The sequence below is a fragment of the Salmo salar genome, chromosome 13 (assembly GCF_965601325.2).
Source record: "Salmo salar chromosome 13, fSalSal1, whole genome shotgun sequence".
In the NCBI taxonomy this organism is placed as follows: Eukaryota; Metazoa; Chordata; class Actinopteri; order Salmoniformes; family Salmonidae; genus Salmo; species Salmo salar.
Window position 1 is genome coordinate 102,955,726 of NC_138303.1, and position 26,469 is coordinate 102,982,194.

At 42.6% G+C, this 26,469-nt stretch overlaps 1 protein-coding gene across 9 annotated transcripts in view; it reads right to left on the reverse strand.

Annotated features, from left to right (window-relative positions):
• Positions 1-3,436: 3,436 nt before the first annotated feature.
• Positions 3,437-26,469, reverse strand: part of strbp.2 (spermatid perinuclear RNA binding protein) — a 189,584-nt gene continuing 166,551 nt past the window's right edge. For 7 of the 9 annotated variants that reach the window (XM_045692186.2, XM_045692188.2, XM_045692191.2 and 4 more), the window contains 2 exons: positions 26,161-26,208; positions 3,437-13,245 (listed from right to left, as the gene is read on the reverse strand). In XM_045692186.2, the coding sequence (XP_045548142.1) occupies positions 13,151-13,245; positions 26,161-26,208 (143 nt within the window). In that variant the 3' untranslated portion in view covers positions 3,437-13,150. Of the gene's footprint in view, positions 13,246-20,276; positions 20,533-26,160; positions 26,209-26,469 lie in introns of those variants that run through there. The other 2 variants (XM_045692189.2, NM_001140487.1) reach the window with 2 other exon arrangements.

Sequence of the window (26,469 nt, forward strand, 5' to 3'; positions counted from 1 at the left end):
TGACCGTTATTTATACTACTAATATCTTGTTAAGTAACCGCCTGATTTGTAACACAGTGCTCAAAAAATGACAGGAGCTTTATTGGAGATGTGATACAGTGAGAAGAGAAAGGATAACCACAGACGGTGATCCTCAGAATACATTTGAATTGAAGTGCATACTAACAGTCATCTGAGGTTCTAGCCGTGTGTGTGTGTGTGTGTGTGTGTGTGTGTGTGTGTGTGTGTGTGTGTGTGTGTGTGTGTGTGTGTGTGTGTGTGTGTGTGTGTGTGTGTGTGTGTGTGTGTGTGTGTGTGTGTGTGTGTGTGTGTGTGTGTGTGTGTGTGTGTGTGTGTGTGTGTGTGTGTGTGTGTGTGTGTGTGTGTGTGTGTGTGTGTGTAATGACTCAAGATGATCGTTTACAGACCCCGCCCCCCAGCGTTGAATATTGGAGATGTCATTAGAGATGTCATGTAATACGCTGACTCACTCAGAAGCTATGCTGCTCTGCGTGTGATTGACAGCTGTTTTGCACAACTACCCCCTAGTTCATTACTCAGCCTTCAAATTGGTCCCCACTATCACAGCCATGGTATGACTTAAAATGTAAATTGTTTTCCTCAACTATCCCAGGACTCTTTAGCCTCCTCATCCGCCCCAATTATCATCAAACTAACTGTAAAACAAGATTCAATCTTTACTTCTGAGAAAAAATACCTACAATCCCTGGCATGTTGTTCAGCCTTTTCCTTGGACACTATCATCGAGACTTGCATCGAACTATACTGAACTAAAAATATAAACGAAACATGCAACAATTTCATATAAGGAAATCAGTAAATTTAAATAAATAAATTAGGCCCTAATCTAAGGATTTCACATGACTGGGCAGGGGCGCCCACGCACTGGGGAGCCAGGCCCAGCCAACCAGAATGAGTTTTTCCCCACAAAAGGACTTTATTACAGACAGAAATACTCCTCAGTTTCATTAGCTGTCCGGGTGGCTGGTCTCAGACGATCCTGCAGGTGAAGAAGTCGGATGTGGAGGTCCTGGGCTGCTGTGGTTACATGTGGTCTGCGGTTATAAGGCCGGTTGGACGTACTGCCAAATTCTCTAAAATTACGTTGGAAGTAGCTTATGGTAGAGAAATGAACGTTCAATTCTCTGGCAACAGCTCCGGCGGATATTCCTGCCGTCAGCATACCAATTGCCCGCTCCCTCAAAACTTAAGATATTTTGTGGCATTGTGTTCTGTGACAAAACTGCACATTTTAGAGTGGCCTTTTATTGTCCCAGCACAAGGTGCACCTGTGTAATGATCATGCGGTTTAATCAACTTGTTGATATGCCACATCTATCTGGTGGATGGATTATCTCGGCAAAGGAGAAGTCCTCACTAACAGGGAGGTAAACAAATTCATGCACAACATTTGAGAGAAATAAGCTTTTTGTGAGTATGGAACATTTCTGAGATCTTTTATTTCAGCTCATGAAACATGGGACCAACACTTTACACGTTGTGTTTATATTTTTGTTCAGTATTAGATGTAAGATCTTCTACTGAGAAAAAACACTAGTAGCCCTAGTATATTCTTCTACTCTTTTATACGGCAGGTAGCCTTGTGGTTAGAGTGTTGGGTCAGTAACCAAAAGGTTGCTGGATCGAATCCATGAGCTAACAAGGTAAAAATCTGTCGTTCTGCCCCTGAACAAGGCAGTTAACCTACTGTTCCCAGGTAGGCAGTCATATTAAATAAGAATTTGTTCTTAACTTACTTGCCTAGTTAAATGTAAAAATATATTCAACCTTATATACTCAGCTTTATATACAGCCTTATATACTCAGCCTACTCAGCATATGGTCTGATATACCACGGCTGTCAGCCAATCAGCATTCATGGCTCGAACTACCCAGTTTATAAAGCCTTTTTACTCATCAATCTACACACAATACCCCATAATGATAAAGCAAAAACAGATTTTTTTGACATTTTTGCAAATATATTAAATATAAAAACAGAAATCACATTTACATAAGTATTCAGACCCTTTACTCAGTACTTTGTTGAAACACTTTTGGCAGCGATTACAGCCTTGAGTATGACGCTACAAGCTTGGCACACCTGTATTTGGAGAGTTAATCCCATTATGTTATACAGATCCTCTCAAACTCTATTTTCAGGTCTCTGCAGAGATGTTCGATCGGGTTCAAGTCCGGACTCTGTCTGGGCCACTCAAGGACATTCAAAGACTTTTCCTGAAGCCACTCCTGCGTTGTCTTAGCTGTGTGCTCAGGGTCGTTGTCCTGTTGGAAGGTTAACCTTTGTCCCAGTCTGACGTCCTGAGCGCTCTGGAGCAGGTTTTCATCAAGGATCTCGCTGTACTTTGCTCTGTTCATCTTTCCCTCGATCCTGACTAGTCTCCCAGTCCCTGCCGCTGAAAAACATCCCCACAGCATGATGCTGCCACCACCATGCTTCCCCTTAGGGATGGTGCCAGGTTTCCTTCAGAAGTGACGCTTGGCATTCAGAGTTCAATCTTGGTTTCATCAGACCAGAGAATCTTGTTTCTAATGGTCTGAGAGTCTTTAGGTGCCGTTGGGCAAACTCAGAGGGCTGTCATGTGCCTTTTACTGAGGAGTGGCTTCCGTCTGGCCACTCTACCATAAAGGCCAGCTCTAGGAAGTGTCTTGGTGGCTCCAATCTTCTTCCATTTAAGAATGATGGAGGCCACTGTGTTCTTGCGGGATCTTCAATGATACATAAATGTTTTGGTACCCTTCTAATCTGCGACTCAACACAATCCTGTCTCGGAGCTCTACGGACAATCCTTCGACCTCGTGGCTTTGTTTTTGCTCTGACATGCACTGTCAACTGTGGGACCTTATATAGACAGGTGTGTGCCTTTCCAAGTCATGTCCAATCAATTGAATTTACCACAGGTGGACTCCAATCCAGTTGTAGAAACATCAGAAATAATGATCAATGGAAACAGGATGCACCTGAGCTCAATTTCAAGTCTCATAGCAAAGGGTCTGAATACTTATTTACATAAGTTATTTATATTTTTTTACAAAAATGTCTAAAAACCTGTTTTTGCTTTGTCATTATGGGGTATTGGGTGTAGATTGATGAGGAAAAAAAGTAATTCAATAAATTTTAGAATAAGGCCGTAACGTACCAAAATGTGGAACAAGTCAAGGGGTCTAAATACATTCCGAATGGACTGTATATTATCAGACTTTAATACTCAGCCTTATATACAGCTTTTCATACTCAGCCTAATATACAGCCTTTTATATACATTATTTTATATACTCAGCCTTTTATACTCTATTATAATATACTGTTCGGTCTCCACTATCATAACTTCCATCAAACTAGCTGTAAAACATTCGATCTCTGCTTTTGAAGGAAAAGAGACAAGGATATTAAAATAATACACCACACAGCAAATAAATGGTTTATAGTCTGCATTTATTTCATGGTAATATAACAAAGGTTTGACACTTTAAATAATATTCAGCAATTTTTATTTTTTCAAGCATAAATGATGGCAAACATGTCACCATGGTGACTTTGCTACTAATAATTTAATACCACAGCTAGCAAACATCTACTGCCGTCATTTCGAATGAATAGCTTCTATATTTAAGCACAGCTCGCTCACAGAGGTTTGTGCACAATCACCACTTCACATTGGATTACCTTGTTGATTATAACTTTATAGTTCAAATTTATATACTTTATTATTTTATGCCACATGATTATAATAAAAAGTATGAAACGCACCACTCCAACAAGTTGGGCTGATTTCTATGGAGTTACTTTTGTGGCAAAAAAATCCTGAACCTTTACTTGATTTTATTGGCGCAAATGTAATTCCACAGTTTCCTCTCGGTCAGAATAATAAAACTAAAATGGAGGATTCTATTTACAGAAAGATGGAGGGACGAGTCCATCGCTCAGAAAACGCCAAGCTCAAAAAACATTGTAAATAAATAAGTAGAAATGTAAACACAAACCAGGCAGGAAGTGCCCAAATGACTCACACAAGTAGTTTCAAAAAGATTTATAGATGTATATATGTTTATCATATATATTCTGTTTATATATGTCTTTACAAAAATGCAATTACTGTAGCTCTGCTATGGTTATACATTTACCTCTACAACAACAGTGTACATTCCAAACCAAAGCCTTTCGATCGACAGTCAGGATATTGGAACATTGTAATATTGCACATGGGATGGGTTTTCCACTTGTGAAAGACTATCTCCCATACTGTGAGAGACTTAACCCTGAACTATATGCTGCAGCTATTTAGAGCACGGACGGACATGAAGAAAACGTTCAGTTCAGCATTTTCATTTTGCGAAGCCTCGCTCTCATAGGCCAAAACCAGATCTGACTCATATTTCAGAACTGCTGCAGGCTGGATCACAAAATTGAATTCTCGGCATTCTACTTTGTCCTAGTCCCACACACAAGTCCCCCTCTCTCTCAGTGAATCATGATAGCTGTAGGAAGATTTTCACATATAAAAAACCCCTTAAGTAAACCACTTTACAAGAAGTCTATACACAGCTACAGCCCATTGTAAAGCACCAAGGTACATGTTTATGGGGGGTGGAAGTCATTCCTCTGGAACAAATGGCTCCATTCCTGTAGTATATCTTCAGTAACAGCCTGTGGCTTACCCTAAATACAATCGTTGAGCTGGAGTAGTAGAGCCCCATAGGAGAAGAGTCTACACTGTGTGTTATAGTACTGAGGATGTGCGCGACAAGGAGGATGATGAGGGTGGGTGATTGTGAGGTGGGCTGGAATAACTCCGCCTACAGTGTGTGTGGTGCGTGTGTCCGGTGGGCCCTGAGTAGAAGGTGGTAGAATATTGCTAATGTGGTTTTGTGCTTGTTGTATCCCATGTCAGGCAGGAGGACCTATCATAGCGACAGTTTAGTGGACATCGGGAGGGACAAGGTTATATTTCAGAAATAAGGCACCTATGTGGTTTGTGGTGTATGGCCAATATACCACGGCTAAGAGCTGTTCTTAAGCACGACACAACGCGGAATGCCTGGACACAGCCCTTAGCCGTGGTATATTGGCCATATACCACAAACCCCTGAGGTGCCTTATTGCTATTATAAACTGGTTACCAATGTAATTAGAACAGTAAAAAAAAGTGTTTTTGTCACACCCGTGGTATACGGTCTGATATACCACAGCTTTCAGCCAATCAGCATTCAGGGCTCTAACGACCCGGATTGTAATGTACAGATTGTAATGTACAGATTGTAATTTACAATCCGTCACACAAATCAAACAATATCATTCAAACAAACATAATCATTGTTCATCACCAATTAACCAGGGCTGTGATATTCCTTAATATCCTAACTAAAAGACATCCTCATTATACAAACGTATGTGGACAACCCTTCAAATTAGTGGATTTTGCTATTTCAGCCATACCATTTGCTGACAGGTGTATAAAATCGAACACACAGCCATGCAATCTCCATAGACACACATTGGCAGTAGAATAGCCTTACTGAAGAGCTCAGTGACTTTCAACGTGGCACCGTCATAGGATGGCACATTGTCAAATTTCTGCCCTGCTAGAGCTGCCACGGTCAACTGTAAGTGCTGTTATTGTGAAGTGGAAACGTCTAAGAGCAACAACGGATCAGCCGCAAAGTGGTAGGCCACACAAGCACACAGAACGGGACCGCCGAGTGCTGAAGAGCATAAAAATCGCCTGTCCTCGGTTGCAACACTTACTACCAAGTTCCAAACTGCCTCTGGAATCAACGTCAGCACAATAACTGTTCATCAGGAGCTTCATGAATTGGTTTCCATGGCCGAGCAGTGGAAACGTGTTCTCTGGAGTGATGAATCATGCTTCACCATCTGGCAGTCCAACGGTCAAATCTGGGTTTGGCGAATGCCAGGAGAATGCTACCTGCCCAAATGCATAGTGTCAACTGTAAAGTTTGGTGGAGGAGGACTAATGGTCTGGGGCTGTTTTTTATGGTTCGGGCTAGGGCCCTTAGTTCCAGTGAAGGGAAATCGTAACGCTACAGCATACAATGATATTCTAGACGTTCTGTGCTTCCAACTTTGTGGCAGCAGTTTGGGAAAGGACCTTTCCTGTTTCAGCATGACAGTGCCCCAATGCACAAAGCAAAGTCTATACAGAGATGGTTTGTCAAGATCGGCGTGGAAGAACTTGACTGGCCTGCACAGAGCCCTGACCTTAACCCCATCGAACACCTTTGGGATGAATTGGAACGCCGATTGCAAGCCAGGACTAATCGCACAACATCAGTGCCCGACCTCACTAACACTCTTGTAGCTTAATGGAAGCAAGTCCCCAACATCTAGTGGAAAGCCTTCCCAGATGAGTGGAGGCTGTTATAGCAGCAAAGGGGGGGACCAACTCCATATTAATGCCCATGATTTTGGAACGAGATGCTCGACAAGCAGGTGTCCACATACTTTTGGTCATGTAGTGTATTTCAAGCCATTTATATATTCTGCCTGGTCTTCTCATCACGTGGATCTCGTAATATATGCTAGAATATAGAGCTGTGTGTGCAGTAGTACAGTCTACCCATTGAGAAGCAGTAACTGAGGCTCGGCTCTCTCCACTACACTACAGGTTACAATGTACTACAAATACTATTTGAAATATTTTTAAAATCATTTTAACTGTATCCTTTCTGGAGTGCATATGGACTGATTGTTTCACTTTTGCGACTATTCCACTGGTTCCATTGCACCAGGCAAACTCAAGCCCAGTTGAAGTATGTTAAATGATGTAAAATAGTTTTTGAACCCAGTGTATACTACTGAGAAACATTGTTTTGTATTGTGGACCCCCTTAGGGAGCAGAGGCATGGGTCAAAAGACCCCGACAATCAGAGGGAGAAATTTAAAGCCAACCAACACTGACATCCAGTAGGATGACATCCAGTAGGTTGACATCCAGTAGGTTGACATCAAGTAGGTTGACATCCAGTAGGATGACATCCAGTAGGTTGACATCCAGTAGGATGACATCCAGTAGGTTGACATCCAGTAGGATGACATCCAGTAGGTTGACATCCAGTAGGATGACATCCAGTAGGTTGACATCCAGTAGGATGACATCCAGTAGGTTGACATCCAGTAGGTTGACATCCAGTAGGATGACATCCAGTAGGTTGACATCCAGTAGTCTATTATTCATGAAGGCCATCTGATCAGAGCATGTCTCAACAACACACAGCCCTCAGAGAGAGAACAGAATGTTGTGTTAACGGGGTCGTCCCCCCCCCAATGACTTTCTGGCCGTAAAGCCAGATTTGTTTAATTCTAAGACAAACATAACTTCTAGAGGTCCGAAACAATAAAGATTGAGGTAAAACCACATAAAACTATCCCTTTAAATAGGACTCTCAGCTCTGCTATGAGCGATGGAACAGAGAGGTGCCTGTCCAAGTCAGCCCAGCCAGGATGTCCAGCCTGGATGCACAACCATCACAAGTAGTGTGCCATATGGTTTTCAGGCAGTCATGGGACTAAATAGCCTGGGTACCAGTCTGTTTAGCTAACATCCACTCCTTTTACTCTGTGTCATTGCCACTTGTTTAGTAATGACATGGAAAACAAGGAGTGAAATGTGAGATAAACAGGTTGGTATGCTGGCTTGGGACTAAACCCTCTCATCCAGAAACATTATTTGGAATATCCAATTGGTTCTCAGATGGACTATCCCTGCAGTTGTTTTTCTCCATGTGAGGCTTTGGTTGGAGTATTACTCTGCATGGGTTAGGGTTATACACATTCTCAATGAGACACTGGTACCAGGAGCCTAATCAATAGGAATGATTGGCTATCATTTAATTAATAATTGTGACTGGCTGTCATTTAATCAAGCAGAGTGATTCGTTTCCTGATAATAGATGACGACTGATGAATTTCAATTACCGGTACACAAACACTTAGGATCAGAAAGGGGCTTGTGTGTTTGACATCTACCGATCATTACCAAACGACCAAATTACGGAACCTTGAAATGTAGATATAGTTTAGTTCAGTTTGATCTTTTACTTGCTGTGTATAACTGTGATATGTATAACTGTGATGCGTATAACTGTGATGCGTATAACTGTGATGCGTATAACTGTGATGCGTATAACTGTGATGCGTATAACTGTGATATGTATAACTGTGATATGTATAACTGTGATGCGTATAACTGTGATGCGTATAACTGTGATATGTATAACTGTGATATGTATAACTGTGATGCGTAAAACTGTGATGCGTATAACTGTGATATGTATAACTGTGATATGTATAACTGTGATATGTATAACTGTGATGCGTATAACTGTGATGCGTATAACTGTGATGCGTATAACTGTGATATGTATAACTGTGATATGTATAACTGTGATGCGTCAAACTGTGATTTGTATAACTGTGATGCGTATAACTGTGATGCGTAAAACTGTGATATGTATAACTGTGATATGTATAACTGTGATGCGTATAACTGTGATATGTATAACTGTGATGCGTATAACTGTGATATGTATAACTGTGATATGTATAACTGTGATGCGTATAACTGTGATGCGTATAACTGTGATGCGTATAACTGTGATATGTATAACTGTGATATGTATAACTGTGATATGTATAACTGTGATGCGTCAAACTGTGATTTGTATAACTGTGATGCGTATAACTGTGATGCGTAAAACTGTGATATGTATAACTGTGATATGTATAACTGTGATGCGTATAACTGTGATATGTATAACTGTGATGCGTATAACTCAACAATAACTTACCCATGATGTCATTCAGACTTAACAGGATTTCTGCCCTAATCAGTTCAAAATTACACTGAGGCTCAATAACTTTCCCCACATAATTTAAAAAACAAAATAAAATAAAAGACATTTAAAATGACAAAAACTCTGAAGATCAAACTGCCATGAAGATCAATAAGAAGAACCAAAGGTTTTGATGTAAGGTTACATTCTGTAATAGTTCATCCGTTTCCTTCTGACTGAAGTTGTGTTTTTTAAAGGCTGTCATGTTGAACATCCACAAGTGTGGCGAGGACCAAACATCAGAAGCTCTTAGCAACTGAAGCCACATACATAAATACATACCATATGTTTGTGAAGATGTGACCCACCAACCAATGCTATAAAGCTATGCTTCAATAATGTGCATTCCCTTTGGGATGTGTATTGTCTAGGCAGGAGCCAGTTGTCAGATATATTCATCCCTTTGGGATGTGTATTGTCTAGGTAGGAGCCAGTTGTCAGATATATTCATCCCTTTGGGATGTGTATTGTCTAGGTAGGAGCCAGTTGTCAGATATATTCATCCCTTTGGGATGTGTATTGTCTAGGCAGGAGCCAGTTGTCAGATATATTCGTATCAGCCTAGTGCATTTACTTTAAAGTGACAATATGTACATTTTTGGGCAACCCCACCAAATTCACATAGAAATGTGAGACATAGATCTATTATTCTACTTGAAAGCAAGTCTAAGAAGCGGTATGTCTGTTCTATGTGGGCTATTTCTATGCTTCCTGTTTTTAAGTTTTGTTTTTGTGTATTTTACTTTCGGTTTTGCACACCAGCTTCAAACAGCTGAAACAACAATATTTTTGATTATGGAAAATAGATTTCACAGCAGTTTAGATGGTACAATGATTCTCTATACTATCTTATTTTGTCACAAACTGAAATTAGGTGAACTATTAGAGTTAAATTAGGTGAAATATTAGAGTTTTAGCAACCAGGAAATGGAGGAGCGATTTCTGCATAGTGCAACTTTAAGGATAACAAAGTAACAAAGTGATATTACAGAATGTACTAGCAAAATGTTGATTTGCGGTTGATTGAATATTATGTTAGAAGCTTTTATATAAATAAGATTAAAAAAACAACAATATACCTTATCTGATCCTATAGTTTGTAATTCATCTTGATATAGGACGAATGTAGTGATTAATCCTGTTATACAGTAGGATGCCCACTTATTCAAGACCAGATAATATGGCCTTGATGCTGAGTTGGTAAACTTGCTGGGCACTGTAGTTCACCACCATACACTAACTTAACCCCACACAAACTCATATCAACTACAGTTTACTATGGTTTCACCTGATCAGTTAGATATAACATATCAATGTAGTGTAGTATACTACACAACCGGTCCAAAGTTTTAGAACACCTACTCATTCAAGGGTTTTTCTTTATTTGTACTATTTTCTACATTGTAGAATAATAGTGAAGACATCAGAACTATAAAATAACACATATGGAATCATGTAGTAAGCAAAAAAGTGTTAAACAAATCAAAATATATTTTATATTTGAGATTCTTCCCTTTGTCTTGATGACAGCTTGGCATTCTCTCAACCAGCTTCATGAGGTAGTTACCTGGAATGCATTTCAATTAACAGGTGTGCCTTGTTAAAAATTAATTAGTGGAATTTCTTTCCTTATTAATGTGTTTGAGCCAATCAGTTGTGTTGTGGGGGGGGGGGGGGGGGGGGGGGTTATACAGAAGAGAGGCCTTTTTGGTAAAAGACCAAGTCCATATTATGGCAAGAACAGCTCAAATAAGCAAAGAGAAATGACAGTCTATCATTACTTTAAGACATGAAGGTTAGTCAATACGGAAAATTTCAAGAACTTTTAAAGTTTCTTCAAGTGCAGTCGCAAAAACCATCAAGTGCTATGATGAAACTGTCTCTCATGAGGACCGCCACAGGAAAGGAAGACCCAGAGTTACCTCTGCTGCAGAGGATAAGTTCATTAGAGTTACCAGCCTCAGAAATTGCAGCCCAAATAAAGGCTTCACAGAGTTCAACTAACAGACACATCTCAACATCATCTGTTCAGAGGAGACTGTGTGAATCAGGCCTTCATGGTCAAATTGCTGCAAAGAAACCACTACTAAAGGACACCAATAAGAAGAAGAGACTTACTTGAGCTAAGAAACACGATCAATGGACATTAGACCGGTGGAAAATTGTTCTTTGGTTTGGAGTCCAAATTTGAGATTTTTGGTTCCAACCACCGTGTCTTTGTGAGAGGCAGTGTGGGTGAAAGGATGATCTCTGCAGTGTATTTCCCACTGTAAAGCATGGAGGAGGTGTTATGGTGTGGGGGTGCTTTGCTGGTGACACCGTCTGTGATTTATTTAGAATTCAAGGCACACTTAACCAGCATGGCTACCACAGCATTCTGCAGCGATACGCCATCCCATCTGGTTTGGGCTTAGTGGGACTATCATTTGTTTTTCAACAGGACAATGACCCAACACACCTCCAGGCTGTGTAAAGGCTATTTGACCAAGAAGGAGCGTGATGGAGTGCTGCATCAGATGACTTGGCCTCCACAATCATCCGACCTCGACCAAATTGAGATGGTTTGGGATGAGTCAGACTGCAGAGTGAAGGAAAGGCAGCCAATAAGTGCTCAGCATATGTGGGAACTCCTTCAAGACTGTTGGAAAAGCTTTTCAGGTGAAGCTGGCTGAGAGAATGCCAAGAGTGTGCAAAGCTCTCATCAAGGCAAAGGGTGGCTATTTGAAGAATCTCAAATATAAAATATATTTTGATTTGTTTAACACTTTTTTGGTTACTACATGATTCCATATGTGTTATTTCATAGTTTTGATGTCTTCACTATTATTCTACAATGTATAAAATAGTAAAAATAAAGAAAAACCCTTGAATGAGTAGGTGTTCTAAAACTTTTGACCGGTAGTGTATTTAGTATATAAATATATCAACTAGAGATATGTATAGCTGGGGGTTATGAAATATATTCTAGCATATATTACGAGATTTAATGTACATAATGTCGGAGTATACATTATAATTAGATGTAGCCATTAATCAATGTGTGGTTGGACTGCTCCATGGTGACAAGGCTGGTTGGTCTGCGACTGAGTTGACAGTAATAAGCCCTGTGTGTTGCTTTGTCTGAGTAGCATGCTTTACTTAAAGTAACTGGGCCACCCATCACCTTCACAAGCTGACAAACTGTGCTTTTGGTCCCACGTTCATGCTGTAGGCATGAGAGAGACAGAGGACCGTGGTTGGTCCTGTCTAGGAGGGGGTTTCTGTGTTCAGTTACCCTAGCTGCCCAACACAGCCAGCTTATTAAAAGGACAAATCGTACGGTCCAGTACAAGATATCCTGTGAGCAGAGAGACAGTGGCGCAGTGAGAAATGTTCCACTGAGAAAAGTGTGCTTTCTGACAGGAAGTAAACAGGAGGTTGTGTGTTTGTAGTGTCACACAGGAAGGGCGTGTGTATGTGTGTATGTGCAGTGTGTAAGTGTGGTAGAGAGGGCGGTTGGTTTACAAGGTTGAGTGAACGAGCGCCTCTCGTCTGACCAGGCCGTGCTAGCAAAAGGCTCAGACGAGAAGACATCGAGGTGAAAGGAAGGAAAAATCACTAAGCTATTCTATAAGCACAGGTGAATTAAGAAACAGGTTTATATTGCATGTCCAGTACTAGAGTAAAGTCAATTGCTCAGTGTGTATAAAACTGGAAGAAGAAATCTATATTGTGGGATTGTGATTACATATAACTTTCTAAAATAATTTATACCAACAATAAGTATATCATATATTTACATATGTACATCATACATAGTATCAACACATGTAATATATATTTATATAGAAACTTATACCAGACATATAAATGCATATATTCCATGGTATAGGCACACATACACTCAGTGAATATACAATTGAAGTGATATATTGCAATGCTGTGCTTGGGTAAGACTCAATGGAACATTCACATCATCTTAAGTAAGCTTGAAGCCAAAAAAGTTAAGGTGTCGTATTGCTATATAAGAAAAAGACCCAAAGATCAAGGTCCTCAGCTTTTAGTTTTGATGCAGATGAGATTCAAAAAAGTCCAATCAAATATTGCTTTTTTAGGTTTGTTTCTTTTGATTTGGGTCGTGAGGAGACAGAACAGAGTGAGAGGAGTTCCGTTTGACCACTCGCTGGCTCTGTAAATGTTGGTGGGAGACAGACAGACAGACAGCCTGCTGGGTCAAAGGGCAAGCCTGGAGCAGCACTGTAGTCAGATAGTTTAGAAGCAACACAACCTGATGGTTCTAGAAGTCAGAGAAGAGATCTTGAGGACCCAACTGAATAATAAATGGTGCGATGGTCCGAGGCTGGTAAAAGGGATTGTCAATGAAAAGACCACCTACAGTGAGGAGAAGAGCAGAGACAGATAGTGTAATTACTGTGGTGGCCCTGTAGGAGGCAGCATGACTTACTCTCTCCATAGGTTGCTATCTCTGCTCTGTCTGGCTGTACTGTAGGTGGGGTTTTCATTGCACTGGGGAGGGTCAGGTTAATAAAGACATCAACAACTTAAGTTGCAACGGTTACCACTTTCCGACAAAATCAATCCAACTAAAATTAAAACGGAAAACTATTGGACATTTAAAAACAAACAAACTTTGGAGCTCATTCATTTAAAATTTTAAAGCAGAGAGATGTGATAAGACATGTAGCGGCTTTAACGTTATGTTTTTAAGACAATGTGATTAGTACATAACTCTGACAAATCAAATCCAATGTTGTGATTTTGGAGAGTATAGTAGGATGGCTGCCATCAAGACAAGAGAGGGAGAGCCCATGGGAGAGGGAGAGAGAGGAAGAGGGGGAGAGAGGGAGTTCGAGATATAGAGACCGTGGGAGATGAAGCGAGAGGGGGAGCCCATAGGAGAGGGAGAGAGAGGAAGAGGGGGAGAGAGAGATGGAGAGACCGTGGGAGATGAAGCGAGAGGGGGAGCCCATAGGAGAGGGAGAGAGAGGAAGAGGGGGAGAGAGGGAGAGAGAGATGGAGAGACCGTGGGAGATGAAGCGAGAGGGGGAGCCCATGGAAGAGAGGGAGAGAGGGAGAGCCCATGGGAGACGGAGAGAGGGGGAGCCCGTGGAAGAGAGGAAGAGAGGGAGAGCCCATGGGAGACGGAGAGAGGGGGAGCCTATGGGAGAGGGAGAGAGGAGGAGATGGAGAGAGGAGGAGAGGGAGAGCCCATGGGAAAGGGAGAGAGGGGAAGCCCATGGGAAAGGGAGAGGAGGAGAGAGAGGAGAGAGAGAGCCCATGGGAGAGAGGGGGAGCCCATGGGAAAGGGAGAAAGGGAGAGCCCATGGGAGAGGGAGAGAGGGGGAGCCCATGGGAGAGGAGAGAGGGAGAGAGGAAATGAGGAAGAGAGAGATGGGGAGCCCATGGCAGATGAAGCGAGAGGGAGCCCATGGTAGGGGGGTTGGGATCAGACACAGAATGGGCTTCCCCTGGCTGTCACTGAACTTGGTTTCAACCAACCATTGGAGAGGACACTGGCACCTCTGGTCTATGGCTGCACCTCATAGTGATAACCATGGAGATGGCCGTCCTAAATGGACCATAACCCAAGGGGCTTTTCTCTCAATGGTGATGGGGACCACATCCTCTCAGCCACGGGCCAGCACGGACACACAACCATCTCAGATTGACCCAAATATCCTCATATTAGATATATTTTAGGAGTCAATATAAGATCACTTCTATGGTTTAACAGAAAATCTATATTTGGGTAAAAATATAGATGGATGCTCAATGAATTCCAATTTGGACTTCACTGTTTTGTATACAGAACAGTATGTATGTTGATGTGTAGTGAGCCATCAGGCCAGGTAGGGAGCAGCGTTGTGACTGAACTGGCTAAACTCCGGTAGCTGGCCCCGGGGAGAAGACTGACTGGACAGCTGAGTCACACTGATGCACTCACCAATAAAACAAATAAAAAAGTAAAACAACCACAGAAATGAACCAGGGCCTGGTTTCCCAAAAGCATCTGAAGGCGAAGTTCAACATTAGAACCTTCGTAGGAGCATTGTTAAATCTCAGAGCTGTTTCCCAAAAGCATCTGAAGGCGAAGTTCAACATTAGAACCTTCGTAGGAGCATTGTTAAATCTCAGAGCTGTTTCCCAAAAGCATCTGAAGGCGAAGTTCAACATTAGAACCTTCGTAGGAGCATTGTTAAATCTCAGAGCTGTTTCCCAAAAGCATCTGAAGGCGAAGTTCAACATTAGAACCTTCGTAGGAGCATTGTTAAATCTCAGAGCTGTTTCCCAAAAGCATCTGAAGGCGAAGTTCAACATTAGAACCTTCGTAGGAGCATTGTTAAATCTCAGAGCTGTTTCCCAAAAGCATCTGAAGGCGAAGTTCAACATTAGAACCTTCGTAGGAGCATTGTTAAATCTCAGAGCTGTTTCCCAAAAGCATCTGAAGGCGAAGTTCAACATTAGAACCTTCGTAGGAGCATTGTTAAATCTCAGAGCTGTTTCCCAAAAGCATCTGAAGGCGAAGTTCAACATTAGAACCTTCGTAGGAGCATTGTTAAATCTCAGAGCTGTTTCCCAAAAGCATCTGAAGGCGAAGTTCAACATTAGAACCTTCGTAGGAGCATTGTTAAATCTCAGAGCTGTTTCCCAAAAGCATCTGAAGGCGAAGTTCAACATTAGAACCTTCGTAGGAGCATTGTTAAATCTCAGAGCTGTTTCCCAAAAGCATCTGAAGGCGAAGTTCAACATTAGAACCTTCGTAGGAGCATTGTTAAATCTCAGAGCTGTTTCCCAAAAGCATCTGAAGGCGAAGTTCAACATTAGAACCTTCGTAGGAGCATTGTTAAATCTCAGAGCTGTTTCCCAAAAGCATCTGAAGGCGAAGTTCAACATTAGAACCTTCGTAGGAGCATTGTTAAATCTCAGAGCTGTTTCCCAAAAGCATCTGAAGGCGAAGTTCAACATTAGAACCTTCGTAGGAGCATTGTTAAATCTCAGAGCTGTTTCCCAAAAGCATCTGAAGGCGAAGTTCAACATTAGAACCTTCGTAGGAGCATTGTTAAATCTCAGAGCTGTTTCCCAAAAGCATCTGAAGGCGAAGTTCAACATTAGAACCTTCGTAGGAGCATTGTTAAATCTCAGAGCTGTTTCCCAAAAGCATCTGAAGGCGAAGTTCAACATTAGAACCTTCGTAGGAGCATTGTTAAATCTCAGAGCTGTTTCCCAAAAGCATCTGAAGGCGAAGTTCAACATTAGAACCTTCGTAGGAGCATTGTTAAATCTCAGAGCTGTTTCCCAAAAGCATCTGAAGGCGAAGTTCAACATTAGAACCTTCGTAGGAGCATTGTTAAATCTCAGAGCTGTTTCCCAAAAGCATCTGAAGGCGAAGTTCAACATTAGAACCTTCGTAGGAGCATTGTTAAATCTCAGAGCTGTTTCCCAAAAGCATCTGAAGGCGAAGTTCAACATTAGAACCTTCGTAGGAGCATTGTTAAATCTCAGAGCTGTTTCCCAAAAGCATCTGAAGGCGAAGTTCAACATTAGAACCTTCGTAGGAGCATTGTTAAATCTCAGAGCTGTTTCCCAAAAGCATCTGAAGGCGAAGTTCAACATTAGAACCTTCGTAGGAGCATTGTTAAATCTCAGAGCTGTTTCCCAAAAGCATCTGAAGGCGAAGTTCAACATTAGAACCGTCGTAGGAGCATTGTTAAATCTCAGAGCTGTTCCCAAAAGCATCTGAAGGTGAAGTTCAACATTAGAACCTTCGTAGGAGCATTGTTAAATCTCAGAGCTGTTTCCCAAAAGCATCTGAAGGCGAAGTTCAACATTAGAACCTTCGTAGGAGCATTGTTAATTAAATCTCAGAGCTGTTTCCCAAAAGCATCGTTATTAACGTTGCACTTAAAAACACTTGTAATCTAACGCCTGCCTCAGCTAAGTGCGTCGTTAGATGTGTTTTTGCCCTCCCGCGTCACTTTATACACAGAAGATCGCCTCTAAACATAGAATCACATGGTTTATCCATCTCTCTGTGACCAGTCGACTACAAATAAAATGTTGCCAATGTCTTTGCAATTGATACAAAAAGTGACGTATAAAAATATGGTTCAAATGAAAAACCAGATGACTGCATTAAATTCGAAACAGTAAGCTATAGACCTGTTTCAATCATATTGAAATACATTTCATGTTCAATCAACTGAGTTGTATTTTGCTACTTGTAGGCTATTGTCTGTAATTTGTCTCAATATATTTCATGATGTGTAGCGTAACGTGTGCACAATGATTTGCCAAATCTGTGATTTAGTGCATTTAATTGGGTAAGTATTAGAATAAGCCGGCTATATATTTGCAGCCGTAGGCGGTAAAATCTCTCTAGGAGCTGATCCGTTGTCAGTATTGTGAAATAATTATAATGTTTAGGAAAGGCTTTCATGGAGAAAGCTGATCTGAGAGCAGCGCTTCCTTTCTTTCAATCCTATCAGTATCGACATGCTCCAACGACGCACCTAGTGACTGTTCTCTCTCTGCATGGTCTTTAGGGAAACATGTTACATCTTCGTCCGTTGTAGGAAAGATGCATCGTTAAACACTCGTAAGCCTAAATTATATCGCTATCGGAAACCGGGCCCAGGACAAATTACATAGCAAGTCTCAATTGGTTGGATAGGGTCCCTTGTTGCTGCTTTCCATTCTCCAGTGTGTAGCTGTGGTTCCATATTTCCATGTGTCCAGTGCTGTGCTGTGCTGTGCTGTGCTGTGCTGTGCTGTGCTGTGCTGTGCTGTGCTGTGCTGTGCTGTGCTGTGCTGTGCTGTAGGTGTATTTGATAGGACTCAGGGGAACCAGCCAACTAAGCAGCCATATCAGATTGCTGTGTGAACTGTGAATGGCGTTCACGGGATGGGTTCGGGAACCCAATGTGCAGTGAGAGAGTGGCGTGGAGGTTGTGAGGGTTCTGAGGGGCCAGACTCAGGGTTATGAGGGGTCAGACTCAGGGTTATGAGGGTTATGAGAGGTCAGACTCAGGGTTGTGAGGGGTCAGACTCAGAGTTATGAGGGGTCAGACTCAGGCTTGTGAGGGGTCAGACTCAGGGTTATGAGGGTTATGAGGGGTCAGACTCAGGGTTGTGACGGGTCAGACTCAGGGTTATGAGGGGTCAGACTCAGGGTTATGAGGGGTCAGACTCAGGGTTATGAGGGGTCAGACTCAGGGTTATGAGGGTTATGAGAGGTCAGACTCAGGGTTGTGAGGGGTCAGACTGAGGGTTGTGAGGGTTTTGAGGGGTCAGACTCAGGGTTATGAGGGATCAGCTTCAGGGTTGTGAGGGTTATGAGGGGTCAGACTCAGGGTTGTGAGGGTTATGAGGGGTCAGACTCAGGGTTGTGAGGGTTATGAGGGGTCAGACTCAGGGTTATGAGGGGTCAGACTCAGGGTTGTGAGAGTTATGAGGGGTCAGACTCAGGGTTGTGAGGGTTATGAGGGGTCAGACTCAGGGTTGTGAGGGTTTTGAGGGGTCAGCCTCAGGGTTATGAGGGGTCAGACTTAGGGTTATGAGGGGTCAGACTCAGGGTTATGAGGGGTATGAGGGGTCAGACTCAGTGTTGTGAGGGTTATGAGGGGTCAGACTCAGGGTTGTGAGGGTTTTAAGGGGTCAGACTCAGGGTTATGGGGATTATGAGGGGTCAGACTCAGGGTTATGAGGAGTCAGACTCAGGGTTGTGAGGAGTCAGACTCAGGGTTGTGAGGGGTCAGACTGAGGGTTGTGAGGGTCAGACTCAGGGTTATGAGGGGTCAGACTGAGGGTTGTGAGGGTTTTGAGGGGTCAGACTCAGGGTTGTGAGGGTTCAGACTCAGGGTTGTGAGGGTTCAGACTCAGGGTTGTGAGGGTTCAGACTCAGGGCTGTGAGGGTTCAGACTCAGGGTTGTGAGGGGTCAGACTCAGGGTTGTGAGGGGTCAGACTCAGGGTTATGAGGGTTATGAGAGGTCAGACTCAGGGTTATGAGGGGTCAGACTCAGGGTTGTGAGGGGTCAGACTCAGGGTTATGAGGGTTATGAGGGGTCAGACTCAGGGTTGTGACGGGTCAGACTCAGGGTTATGAGGGGTCAGACTCAGGGTTATGAGGGTTATGAGAGGTCAGACTCAGGGTTGTGAGGGGTCAGACTGAGGGTTGTGAGGGTTTTGAGGGGTCAGACTCAGGGTTATGAGGGGTCAGACTCAGGGTTGTGAGGGTTATGAGGGGTCAGACTCAGGGTTGTGAGGGTTTTGAGGGGTCAGCCTCAGGGTTATGAGGGGTCAGACTTAGGGTTATGAGGGGTCAGACTCAGGGTTATGAGGGGTATGAGGGGTCAGACTCAGGGTTGTGAGGGTTATGAGGAGTCAGACTCAGGGTTGTGAGGAGTCAGACTGAGGGTTGTGAGGGTTCAGACTGAGGGTTGTGAGGGTTCAGACTGAGGGTTGTGAGGGTTCAGACTCAGGGTTGTGAGGGTTATGAGGGGTCAGACTCAGGGTTATGAGGAGTCAGACTCAGGGTTGTGAGGGGTCAGACTCAGGGTTGTGAGGGGTCAGACTGAGGGTTGTGAGGGTTTTGAGGGGTCAGACTCAGGGTTGTGAGGGTTCAGACTCAGGGTTGTGAGGGTTATGAGGGGTCAGACTCAGGGTTGTGAGGGTTATGAGGGGTCAGACTCAGGGTTATGACAGGACAGAACAGGTGATGACTTCATCAAGATATCCATGACCAGGGTCAATTCCATTTCATTCAGTCAATTCAGGATTTCAACTGAAATTCTAATTGGAATTCTCCCTGAATAAAATGAATTGAAATGTAATGAAATGACAGCAGTGGGTCTGAGCTTCAATCTATTAGAATATCTATTTTCAAATACAATTTATTTTGTGGTCAATTTACAGTGTACAAATTATTATAATTATGTTGACCTCTGGTCCTGAATCACTACACTGCTACAAACTCTGCTCCCATGCCACCACCATATTCACCTACACTCTACCTCCTATTCATAAGAGCAGCATTTCCTGTTCCTTGTCAAGTCCATGCAACTTCCTATGTAACTTCCTGTTCCAACCAGGAAATAGCTTCAAATAGCTTCTCTAGCCAAATAGAAAGTGCTACAATAGCGTAGCCCATAAGGCTGTATATACTATTACTGTCCCTTGTTTCAGTTAGACAACAGGCAGTGCTCAGATTGTTGTAGGATATATAAAGGTTTATTTGTCCACAATAGTTCCGTTATAATTCCTAATCATCCTTCACACAGCTCAGGTTTACAGAGAATGTGTTCTGTGTCAAATTGCAAGGCCTAAATTGTTCCTACTGAAGAACAGAAACAACAAATAACAAAAAAGTCTGATATAATTTAGATTCAAAAGAATGAGGTAACAATTCACAGTACAAATCCTTCAAGTTTTTATTTATTTATTTTTTAAAGAAATCTTTATCAGCAAAATACACTTCTTTTACAAATCATCTTCTGCTCAAGTCCTTTTGTTCACTTCTCCCTCCACATGTAGGACAAATAAAAAGACTCCCTTCTAGTGGGGTGTTTTGGGGTCCCTGTGCTAAAAGAAGGAGTAGTGGGGGACGGGGTAGGCAGGCATTTTCATAACAGGCAACAGAAGCATTCTGTTGGGGGAGAAACCTTGAGGGGAGACATGAAAACAGAGAATACTCCACATGAGTCCATGGCAGGCAGGACAAAAGAAAAACAAACGCTTCTGTTCTGATCTACTAGCTACTATACCCAGAGTCTAGGCCACAGAACTAGAATTAATAGAATACCAGGTTATCCATTTTTTAAATGCTATCGTCAAAGCAGCATTGCTCTATTCATTTAATTTCTATGGTCTAGGCCCTAGACAGACCCTGTGTGCAGAGCTATACAGTAGAACACAGAGAGAGGGGCAATGTGTGAGAGAGGAGGAGGAAGGAAGACCAACATGTCAATGGTGGTGAACAATGCAGGGCTGTGGTTGGTTGGCTGGTTTCTTTGTGTCTTTGTTTATAGGTACTGTAATATGGAAAGGGTATTATTGTGTTTTTGAGTGTGTGTTTCTCACAGTCTTGAACCCATATAGAAATCCCAAAGCAGCAACACGAGGCTGATCGCCACACACCAGTGAGAGTCAGATAGAGAGATAGATAGACAGACTATAGTGGGGACGATTAACCAGCATGCAACAACATCGCAGAAGCACTGACGGGGACTGGGGGGGGGGTAGTGGACAGGATATATGTTATCTGATCTCACAGCAGCCAATACCAGGACTTCCTTAATAATGCCATGACTGGGCAGGTACTGAAGGAACACTCGTAATATAGCAGGCAGAGACCAGGCTGGGTCGGACCGAGCCACAAGGGTTAAGGGATAAATTGGGTATTTTAGACCATATAGTTATATGGTCCTGGCCCATAGACTATCATAAGTATTCACCCACTTGGATTTCTTCACATTTTATTGTGTTACAAAGTGGGATTAAAATGGATGTAATTATAATTTTTGGTCAACGATCTACACATACTACTCTGTAATGTCAAAGTGGGAGAAAAATTCTAACATTTTTAAAGATGAATGAAAAAGAAATCATTAATATCTTGATTAGATAAGTATTCACCTCCTTGAGTCAATACATGTTAAAAACACCTTTGGCAGTGATTACAGATGTGAGTCTTATTAGGCAAGTCTCTGAAGCCTCGTTTACATTGGCAGTTTGAAGTGACTCAAGTCCTATTTTCTTTGCATATCGAATCTGCTATTTTTCCTGCAGTCTGAACAACCAAAAAGTACATGGAATCAGATATTTCAAGCCACATTTCAAACCACCTTCGTAGGTGGTTTAAAGTCCGATACAAATTTGATTCCTGGCCATGTGACTTGTGTCTAAACTGTGAAATCTGATATACTTACCCTCAAGTGGTTACTTGGCATATCTTGTTGCTTGCTAGCTACTCTGTTGACAGTTTGACAAGAACATGTGGTTGTTCATTTTTTTTTTTTTACAAACAAATGAGTGAATGTGCTAGTAAGCTAAATAGCTACCTAGCTAATAGCTACCTAGCTAATAGCTAAATAGTTACCTAGCTAATAGCTAAATTGTTACCTAGCTAATAGCTAAATAGTTACCTAGCTAATAGCTAAATAGCTACCTAGCTAATTAGTTGAATGTATTAAGGCCTGCAGTGTGAACAAGGCTTAAGAGCTTTGCAAATCTGGATTGTGTAATATTTGTCCATTATTCATTTCAGAATGTCAAGGTGTTGGGGATCATGGCTAGAGAGCAACTTTCAAGTCGATCTTCAAGCAGATTTAAATGAAAACTGTAACTTGGCCACTCAGGAACATTCACTGTCTTCTTGGTAAACAACTCCAGTGTATATTTGGCCTTGTGTTTTAGGTTATTGTCCTGCTGAAAGGTGAATTCATCTCCCAGTGTCTGGTGGAAAGCAGACTGAACCAGGTTTTCCTCTAGGATTTTGCCTGTGCTTAGCTCCACTGCGTTTGTTTTTATCCTGGAAAAATTACCCAGTCTTTGCCGATGTCAAGCATACCAATACCATGATGCAGCCAACACCATGTTTGAAAAAAATGAGACAGTTACTCAGTGATGTGTTGTGTTGTATTTGCCCCAAACATAAGGCTTTGTATTAAGGCCACAGTTACTCAGTGATGTGTTGTGTTGCATTTGCCCCAAACATAAGGCTTTGCATTAAGGCCAAAACGTTTATTCATTTGTCATGTTTTTTTAAGGTATTACTTTAGTGCCTTGTTGCATTCTTGATGCAGCTCAGTTCAGAAGGAGGACTGCATCTTCAATGTGTCTAGGTGGTTAATACATCATCCACAGCATCATTATTAACTTGACCATGTTTAAAGAGATATTCAATGTCTGATTTGTTATTGTTACCCATCTACCAATCAGTGCCCTTCTCTATGAGGCTTTCAAAAAAGCTCCCTGATATATGTAATTGAATCTGTGTTTGAAATGGAATACTGGACTGAGGGACCTTAGATGTTGTATGTATGGGGGACAGAGGAAGGGGAAGTCATTCAAAAATCATGTCAATCCCTATTATTTCACACAGAGAAACTGGCGTGCTCAGCTCAAATTCTTGTAGTAGTAACAAAAGTATTTGGGTGCCGGGTTCAAAAGACATATACTTGAAGAAAGGGAAAAACCTGCACTCACTGAAATATTCTTGAACTTTTAATGTAGATTTTTAGCAGCAGCAGTCTTCACAAAAGGACGCGTTTCTGCGTCCGTCCTTCGTCCGCATTTGGAGAACAAACACATTTCAGTGCAGTGTCTTTCTTATTTTACAATTATTTAATGGATGTAAATAATAACAGTATGGCAATGTGATGTCATCTAGAAATGTGGGTGGATGACTATTGTTCTCCAAACGCTGACAAAAGCTGCAGTCCGTTTGTTCTGACCTCTGCTGCAAAATACATGAAATTCTTTCTTCAAATAAACCACTATTATTTCACACAGAGTGAGTCCATGTGACTTATGTGATTCACCCCCTGAAAAAAGGGGATGAATACTTATGCAACAACTATATTTTAGTTATGAAAAAAATGTATTCATTTGTAAAAATATGTAGAATTTTCTTTTCACTTTGACATTATGGAGTATTTGGTGTAGATCAATGACAAAACAATCACAATTAAATCTCCTTCAATCCCACTTTGTAACGCAACAAAATGTGGAAAGATCCAACGGGGTGAATGTTTATGATACCCACTGTATAACTGGATAATACCAAACGTGCAGCACTCCACTCCAGTCTAAATAAAGGAATATGGAGCCTGGAGTCCAGCCCCATGCTAGGTTAAGGCCCATATTCAAAAAGCATATCAGAGCAGGAGTGCTGTGCTCTATATTGACAGGTCTCACCTGTCCATATAATCTTATTCAAAGGCAAAACTGATCCTATATCAGCACTCCTACACTGAGACTCTTTGTGAATACGAACCCATGATTCTCTGGCGGTTCCTTTTAGAATATGTTGTGTCTACCCTGTAACCAGCCCGGTCCAGTCTCCCATCCTGAACATGAGACTCATTCAAAGCCCCAGAACCAGAAACAGGCAGCTCTCTCTGTGAAAGAGGGGAGGGTCTTCCCAATGCCACGCAACAACACACAAGGACCAGTTTGTTCTAAGATTAGGGTTTGTGTGAGGGAGGGAGGGAGGGAGGGAGGGAGGGAGGGAGGGAGGGAGGGAGGGAGGGAGGGAGGGAGGGAGGGAGGGAGGGAGGGAGAAGAGAGAGATCGAGAGAGAGTATGTATATCTTTTTTTACATGATCATATGTTTTTGAGTGTATAAATCTGTAAGACAAAGTGGGTGTGAGTGATTGAGCATTGTGAGTGTTGCTGTCCTCAAACCGCTAAGTGCTATATTGAATTATGCTGAGAGAGTGAAAGGGGAGGGGAGGGGAGCAGAGCACATTGAATCTGATCTAGTTTTGTAGCAATGAAAGAGACTATGGGAGATATTCAAACCCTCCAGAGATCTTACACAAGCTACTGGCTGCCTGGCAGAGACTGAGCAGGCCACAGCTGACTGACCGACCAGCCAGTCTAGCCAGAGGACCAGCCAGTCGAGGCAGAGGACCAGCCAGTCAAGCCAGAGGACCAGCCAGTCTAGCCAGAGGACTAGCCAGAGGACCAGCCAGTCTAGCCAGAGGACTAGCCAGAGGACCAGCCAGTCTAGCCAGAGGACCAGCCGGTCTAATCTAGGAGTGGGAAGCCTACACTATGTGGACAGTAGGGCTGATCCTATTTAGTTGATTGGTCGATTGTTTGGTCGATAGGCTGTTGGTCAACCAATATTTTTTTTAGTCGAGCAGTAGCAAATATATATACAATGTATGGCACAGGAGACACCTGTCTGATTCACGCATGTCTCAGTAGACTAATCCATTGTGGAGGCCGCGGGATGGCACACCTGTACCTCCAGTATTCCTCTATCTTATTTGTAGTGCTCTGGTTGAGTGAGGATGCACCCGCACCTGATTATGCATAGAAGTAGGTCTAGGCTACCTGGCCAGCGTGCAAATGTAGGCATATAAATGCTAAAACCCTTTTTTTTGTCGGGAACAGCCCTAGTGTAGAGTGAATTCAACAGTTCCGCTGTTAATGTATCCCTTGTTTATAAGGATATAGTAGAGCTTTGAGATACAATTGGTTGGAAGAGGTTGTGTGTGTGTGTGTGTGTGTGTGTGTGTGTGTGTGTGTGTGTGTGTGTGTGTGTGTGTGTGTGTGTGTGTGTGTGTGTGTGTGTGTGTGTGTGTGTGTGTGTGTGTGTGTGTGTGTGTGTGTGTGTGTGTGTACTGTACTGCATTACAGTAGAGCTAGCTTTGGTTAGAAGGTATTCTACAGAGGTAGTGTTAGTGGTTATAACCCATATAGACGGTCCCTGTGTGTGTTGGTGGCATCGGTCTCTGCCTGGGCTGGGCAGCTTTGAATGGGCTATCTGGCTGTGTCTGGTTGTGGATAGAGAGCAGGGGGGAGGAGAGAGATGTTACACTGAGGAGAGGAGAGAGATGTTACACTGAGGAGAGGAGAGAGATGTTACACTGAGGACAGGAGAGAGATGTTACACTGAGGAGAGGAGAGAGATGTTACACTGAGGAGAGGAGAGAGATGTTACACTGAGGAGAGGAGAGAGATGTTACACTGAGGAGAGGAGAGAGATGTTACACTGAGGAGAGGAGAGAGATGTTACACTGAGGAGAGGAGAGAGATGTTACACTGAGGAGAGGAGAGAGATGTTACACTGAGGACAGGAGAGAGATGTTACACTGAGGAGAGAAGAGAGATGTTACACTGAGGACAGGAGAGAGATGTTACACTGAGGACAGGAGAGAGATGTTACACTGAGGAGAGAGATGTTACACTGAGGAGAGGAGAGAGATGTTACACTGAGGAGAGGAGAGAGATGTCCAGAGTCAGGATGGGCAGACTGACTGACGGACGGACGGACAGACAGACAGACAAGCAGAAGGGTAGAACAAGCAGCAGTCTAGACACTCAGGCAGGCGAAGAAGCGCAGCAGGCTTGCTCCAACCACAGTAAGAACCAAAAGGTTATGATCAGTTCCACTTTTAATTTAGCTTTTAAATTCGCCCAATTCTTCAGTTTAAATTTCGACCTCTATATGTAACTCAGATTCAATGGGAATATACAGTGTTGTTTTCCAGTAGAGCCTCCAACAGGTGTAGGAAGTAAAAGAATAGTGAGGTGGGTGTTAACCCTATAGACTTACCGAAGGCTGGGGCTGCTGCAGCACTGTAGCCATATGGAGTCCCAAAGCCTGTCACACATGTTAAAGCCATATAGACTATTAGTATCGCTGGTTGACTGGACATAATGATAACACACACACACACACACACACACACACACACACACACACACACACACACACACACACACACAGCACACACACACACACACACACACACACACACACACACACACACACACACACACACACACACACACACACACACACACACACACACACACACACACAGAGAGAGAGAGAGAGAGTTATGGCAGGGAACTGGACAGG